The sequence below is a fragment of the Oratosquilla oratoria genome, chromosome 9 (genome assembly GCF_046742065.1).
Source record: "Oratosquilla oratoria isolate Oo_2021 chromosome 9, ASM4674206v1, whole genome shotgun sequence".
Classification (NCBI taxonomy): Eukaryota; Metazoa; Arthropoda; class Malacostraca; order Stomatopoda; family Squillidae; genus Oratosquilla; species Oratosquilla oratoria.
In genome coordinates this window covers 1374154-1381653 of record NC_134785.1, presented here as the reverse complement: position 1 = coordinate 1381653, position 7500 = coordinate 1374154, and the positions used below count along the sequence as shown (strand labels likewise).

At 36.0% G+C, this 7500-nt stretch overlaps 1 protein-coding gene across 4 annotated transcripts in view; it reads right to left on the bottom strand.

Moving 5' to 3' along the window:
- The window catches only part of LOC143028129 (anoctamin-10-like), a 211495-nt gene that overhangs the window by 115458 nt on the left and 88537 nt on the right, over positions 1-7500 (bottom strand). For 3 of the 4 annotated variants that reach the window (XM_076189762.1, XM_076189764.1, XM_076189763.1), the window contains exon 7: positions 6894-7025. The exons of the other annotated variant lie outside the window; for it this stretch is intronic. In XM_076189762.1, coding sequence (XP_076045877.1) covers positions 6894-7025 — 132 coding nt within the window. The remainder of the gene's footprint in view (positions 1-6893; positions 7026-7500) is intronic. 4 annotated transcript variants of the gene reach the window in all.

The window sequence follows — 7500 nt, the reverse complement described above, 5'->3', positions numbered from 1 at the left end:
AACAATCGTCTGGTAATTGTCACAATCCCAACTGTATAAACTGTCTGGTCATTTGAACAATCGTCTAATAATTTTATCGATTGTCTGGTCATCTTAACAATCATCTGGCAAGTGTCACAATCCTAATTGCATAGATTGTCTGGTCATTTGAACAATCGTCTAGTAATTTTATAAATCGTCTGGTCATTTGAACAGTTGTCTAGTAATTTTATAAATTGTCTGGTCATTTGAAAAATCGTCTAGTAATTTTATAAGTTGTCTGTTCATTTTAAAAATCGTCTGATAATTGTCACAATCATCTACAGTGTAATACGATGCTGAAAAGGGTTCATAATTAAGACTTTGCAGGATAATAACAATAACTATCGTTACCACGAGGTTTGCTGAATGGAAACCCGCAGCCCCGGTGGTTGGCAACGGTCCTCGGGTCCATCCATAGGCCTCTCTGTTGTCTATATTGTGTAAGAGAATATTATCAGTCCCCGGTTGTCAGATCTTGTATGAAAAGTAGGAGGATATACATTCAAGGTTGATCTTGGACCCAGTCTGGAGACCGAGTATCAGCCTCTAGGGGTTGCACCTCCAGACTTAGGACAGGGTGTTGACGCGTTTTGAAGACGGATGGTAGGGGGACGATCATCTCTGACTAACGTCAATGGTACCTTGCTTAAGGGACGCACATACGAGTGTAAAGGTTTCAGAAGAGTGAAAGTCATTATGAAAAATAATTAATATATGTGATAATATGAACAGTTTCAGACGGAGCGGGTACCAGCCACTCAAATCACGAAAATAAATAAATAAATGAAAAATAATAGATTAAAAAAGGGGTGGTGTATGTGTATGATTCACCTTGGTTTTGGATAATTTGTTGGACTTGTGATCGACAGTTATTACCCTGCCGGATGAGAGCTCAGAACTCATATATGACTGATCTATGGGTAATATTTTGACCATTACACATACATAGCCAACTCCTCGCCCACGAGAGAGAGAGAGAGAGAGAGAGAGAGAGAGAGAGAGAGAGAGAGAGAGAGAGAGAGAGAGAGAGAGAGAGAGAGAGAGAGAAGAGAGATGAGAGTGTTTGTATGTTTTTATTTGTGTGTGTGTGTCTGTGCATGTGTGTGCGTGTGTGTGCGTGTACGTGCGTGTGCATGTATATATGTGTGCACGTGTGTGTGCATGTGTGTGTGTGTACACGTGTATGTGTGTATGTATTGGTAGTTCAAGGGGATGGCAGTAAGCGGAAGAGGAACAGATGTAACGTAGAACAGGTGTTCCTGCATGTGGAGAACAGAGATAACACTTGGTTGGATGTAGGCTGAGTAGAGTGTTCATATATAACTCTAGTTCTTGTTTTCTTCATATTCTAAAGCCTCATTTCTGAGTTGATGAATGTGAGTTTGAAGATGACGAAGATGAAACAGAGCAGAAGTAAATGGAAGAATTTTTTTTAAGAACAATAGTAGGTACCTTCTAAGGTAATCTAGAAGGCTAAGACTCATTGTTCTTGGAAAAGTAAGTTGTGAATGTATCTAGAGGACATGTAGACGAATTCTTCATGGCTTGTCGTAATTCTACAATGTCAACAAATGCCCTTGTTAAGACATCGTAAGAGATATGAAGTACATTTATGATGTGTACAAGTCATATATGGTACAAAGAATTTGTTTGTATAGAAAGTTTGCTATATAGATACACTAACTTCACATGTCCAGAAATACATCATATGTTTTTCACATAAATATATTTGGGTTTAAAATCTCAGTAACTATAGAACATGAATTATAATAAACTATAGAATATAAACGAAAAAAAAAGGTTAAATGGGTTTGCGATATAGAAATTTTTTATATGGTCAAAGACTTATTTCTATCTCAAAACTAAGACATAGAACTATTTGAAAAATATATCGTGTACTTATGATCTAAAGTTAAATCTTCTGTGACTTAACATATCAATCATCATACTTCTACGAAATTTGTTAAGATATAATTAGACTTTCACGACCTGATCTCTCTTTGCATAACAAATTTGATGATTTTGCTTAACGTTGCGATCTCCCCACCCCCTTATCATCAGGAGGCAAGGACGGCACCCCTTACAAAAGACTATGTAACGTGGAATTTAATGAACCATACCCTTAGTCCAACTCACTGGTGGCAGGGTTCGAACTGCCACTACCTTGCCCTCCACCGTAAGTAGCGGCATTCTAACCAACTCGGCCATCGACCAATTTACAAACAATTAACATCAAACAACTGTCTATACAAGACAAATATCACTACTTATAAGTAACCCAACACTCATGGCTGATACTTATAAGTAATAGGTGTACATTATGGGGTGAAAGTGTGCATTCTCATGCTCTAAGAATTACGATATATCAAATATCTGATGCGGTTGATCACCCTTACGTGGTCATACGTAGTATATCCTCACCCTTCCGTTTTATGAATTAAGGTCAGGGTGCTCAAGGTGTTTTATAAAATCAGTTTATTAATAGTTGACTTCCTGCAGGTGTGCACTGATGGACCTTGAGTATGTTCAAGTTTTCTCAATGTGCACTAATAGGAATGTGTACATATATACATACATACATATACATATGCATAAACATAAACATATGCATATACACATGCTTATACAATAACATACATATATACATACATATATATAAACATATATATATATAAATACAAACACACACACACACACACACACACACACACACACACACACACACACACATATATATATATATATATATATATATATATATATATATATATACATATACATATACATGTACATATACATACACACAAACACACACACACACACACACACACACACACACACACACACACCACACACACACACACACACACACACACACACACACACACACACACACACACACACACACACACACACACACACACACACACACACACACACACACACACACACACAATAATATATATATATATATATATATATATATATATATATATATATATATATATACATGTACATATACATATACATACACACAAACACACACACATACACACACACACACACACACACACACACACACACACACACACACACACACACACACACTCATATATGTATATATATATATATGTATATACATATATACATATATATATATATACATACGTACATATATATATATATATATACATATACATATATACATATACATATACATATACACATAAACATATGTATATACAAATGCACATATATACACATACATATACAGATACACATACATATATAATATATATATATATATATATATATGCATATACACAAAAATATATGCAAAGACTTTAATCCCCTATAAAAGGGGGTTCCCAAGTCAAAAGATACTTATGAATTTACTAATGCGTCTCATTTAATCGCCGTTACGTCACATAGGGGAACATTATGACATTGTTCTTATCTGCTCTTCATCAAAGTTAACTGTCTCTAATTGAGTTTGAACAAACATGGCGGGGAAGAGATTAATACATAAATGAATGAATAGAGTTTGATTAATCAATAACTTGGTTAATTCATAATTGTGATAATCAGAATGAACACTGTGAATTAAAGAAATATTGTTTTTGAATGAATAATATTTTAAAAATAAAAAAAGACTAGTATCAAATGTAATATGATAAAGTAAATGATTGATGGGAAATGAAATCAGACACGGCAAAGATAAACATTGTTCATTTTGAACATGTTCTCATTTGTTCAAGGAATTATGGTTACCATGACCAAACACACACACAAATTTATGTGTGTGTGTTTGGTGATAGATGCGAATTCCTTCAGAATGTTGTGTTGTTTAATGGGAGCGAAAAACAAAGAGATAACTGAGTTCTTGTTATCTGAGTTTCATAATAATTCATACGATATATATATATATTCTTGTGTAGTCGAAAACATAAGTTTTGGACAATCCTGAACTATCGTTTCAGGTCAAATTAGATCACATATGTTTGTAATCGGTCATTTATATGAATATTTTTCGTTGCAGCAAAAAAAAAAAAAAAATAGTAATAATAAAAAATAAAAAATAAAGCTTGAAGCCAGTGAAGACTACATAATGGGGAGTTGATTCACTCCCACGTACCACAAACAGGTATCCATCGTCGTTCTCAGTATAGCATAAATTCAGTTATAATTCTAAAAAAGAAAGGTCTGTCATTCTGTAATAAGTATGGATCTACAATTCCTTAATATAGTACATATCACCCAAAAAACTTACCTGATGGAGATATCTTACAAATACATAAGGTTATAACACTATGTTATAAACAAACCAGGCATTTTTGTTTATGGGACATTCTTTTAATTTGCAAATTGTGGATTTATGTTTATGTACTCATAATGGATAGAGTCCAATGTCATGCTGAAGAGCAAAGAAGAAAATTTTTGCATTGCTATTAAAAGAAATAGGTTGATAAATAGATTAATGAATTGATATAATACTACCACTAATAGTGATAAAACGAAGTTGTAATGTTCGTGGAAGTTAATTGCTAAGATGTGGAAAAATGATGATTCTCGAATTCAAAAAGAGCATGAAAACTTTGCAGTTAAAAAAATATATATGAAAAGTTCTGAAGGTTAATCGACTTGAATGAAGATTCCGAGTCCAGGAATGGGGTTCCTCATTCCAGAAACTGGTTTTCATAAGTGTCTGGAAATGCTGGAGCCACCCACAGGCATTCCAGGACGGGCAAGAGTCTCAATGAGTTGTACGTAGTGATAAATCTCTTCTCTGCCTTCCAGGTAGACAAGCACCACATTCTTTCTGGTAATGATACCACACGTCTTTGTTTTGCCGGTAGAAAGGTGTCTTGTTTGATCAGTTATGGTCTGGTCTCACAGACCTTAGTCTTGGATCTGGACAAGTGCCTCATCAGTGGAATGCTTGAGTTGCATGAACTTATTTAGTAATACCACCATGGTCAGTAGTCTTACAAACGGACAAGTCCAAGGTTTCTGCCTGCATTGCCACTTGGCTCCTGTGGATGTTGCACAGCTGGGTATTTGCGCTGTTTGGCACTGTCGTGCAGATTTATTTAGAACCAGAGCTCGTTGTCTAATCAATGTCGTATAGTTAGGATCGTCCACTGTTGTACTGTTTTGTCCACAGTCAGACTCAATGGAGTCGTCCAGTTAGAATAGTTCATTATTGCAATGTTTTTTGTCCACAAAGTATCATTGGAGTCATCCAGTTAGGATAGTCTACTATTGCACAGTTTAGTTCAAAAAGCTTCAGTTAAGATAATCCACCATCGCATTGTTTTGTCCACAGGTAATCTCAATGGAAGCGTCCAGTTAGGATAGTCCACTATTGCACTGTTTGGTTCATAGTCTCTCACTGGATTTGCGCAGTTGGGATAGTTCACTATTACACTGGTTTTTACACAAGAATCTCATTGGAGTCGTCCAGTTAAAATAGTCCAGTATTACACTGCTTTGTCCAGAAGCAGTCTGTCAATGGATTCGTTCAGTTAGGATAGTCCAATATTGCACTGTTTTGTCCACAGAGTCTCACTCGGATTTGCACATTTGGGATAGTCCACTATTGCACTGTTTTTTCTACATAGTCTCTATGGATTTGCACAGTAGGGATAGTCCACTGTTATACTGATTTGTCTACAAGCCGAGTCTCACTGGGATTGCACTGTTTTGTCCAGAAACAGTCTCTCAATGGAGTCGTTCAGTTGGAATAGCCCACTATTGCACTGCTTTGTTCATAAACATTCTTAATGAAGTTATCCTTTTAGGATAGTTCACTATTACACTGTTTTGTCCATAAACCAAGTCTCACAGTTTACTGACAATGAACATCGTCATAGTACCCTCCCAGTAAGGGTCACGTATAAAGAATCCAGTAGCACTTAGTGGATGGCTGACGATTCTATTCAATGTTGATGAAAGTTTCCAGGAGGCTGAAGAACAGGAGTTCATAAATTTAGGAAATATGAGGAGCCAGGTTGAGCATCTTTCGTCAAAAGAAAGGCAACCAGTTGGGTACATGCTTTGATTTGTTTACAAACATCACCGCCACAGGGTATCATGACACAACGATCATCCAGTATATTCCCTTTCGCTATTTCTGTAGCAATAGCTTTTTTCACCTTGTAAGGGGGGTAGCCGAATCAAACCATGCCTCGACATCTCTTGAAAAAAAAAAAGTTGGAGATGAAAACCCTTGCAAGTCATGCACGCTCTAGTGTCTTACAATGTCATGACATGCTTGCGTATCTCCTTCACACATGCAACCGCATTCGTCATGCACCTGCATTTGGTTTTCGAGACCATGTCAACGATCTTCATGTGTTTGTGTGTGTGTGTATGTTGTATGTGTATGTGTGTATGAATATGTGCGTGCATGTGTGTAAGGATTGTGTGTACGTGTGTGCGTCCTCGTGTACACATATACATGCGTGTTCATGTGTGCGTGCATGTGTGTGTGTATATATGTGTGCGTGTGTGTGTGTGTGCGTGCGTGCACGTGTGTGTGTATGTGCGTGCACGTGTGTGTGTGTGTGTGTGTGTGTGTGTGTGTGTGTGTGTGTGTGTGTGTGTGTGTGTGTGTGTGTGTGTGTGTGTGTGTGTGTGTGTGTGTGTGTGTGAGTGTGGGTAGTTGTATAAGTACGCAATGTGTATGTATGCTTATGTGTATATATGTGCCAATATACATGTGTGAGCTCATGTGCGGGCACCTGTATATGTGATACTTATATTCATTACATCCAACTCCAAGGCTGACATGCATTGGGTGACGCATGGAAACGTTTGTATACGTCGAAAAACGTTTTCCTTTTTTTTTTTTTTTTTTTTTTTTTTTTTACCTGAATAATCGGCATCTTCTTCTTTCGGCTTCTCTTCAATTGGTATTTCACTCTCTTCGCTCTTTTTAAAGAGGTTTTTCCTCTTTTTATAAAGATCGATTGCCCCATCTTTTATTTGGTCTAAAGTAAACCCTGGAAGAAGAATTGGTAAGCCAACAGAAATCTAAATAGAAAGAAGAGAAAGACTTTTTCAAGATTTTGGGAATTTTTTTTTTTTTTTCGGAAAGCATATTATTAGAACAAACACAGGATTTTTTTTTTCAAATGTTCAATGAAAAACTAGAATAAAAGAATGGTACACTTTAGTACTGATTTTCAGATTTGGTATTTAGATTCAGGAAATAATCTGAAAGTGTCCTGTGTTAGTTCTTTTGTAGAACAACAAAGTCTACGTTATTAAGTTGAAGATTTTTTATATTCTTAACAGGAAGCAAGCCTCAAGCCTCATAAACTTCATAGTTTCCGTCGAAAAAAACAAACGCAGGCATAAACTAAAAATTAGATAAGCACAAAATAATTAGTAACTATAAACCTGAGCTTATGCAAGAGCATTTACATAAATACGTGTTTCGATTCTAAGCAATTCCTAGGTAATTTCTAGATGAAT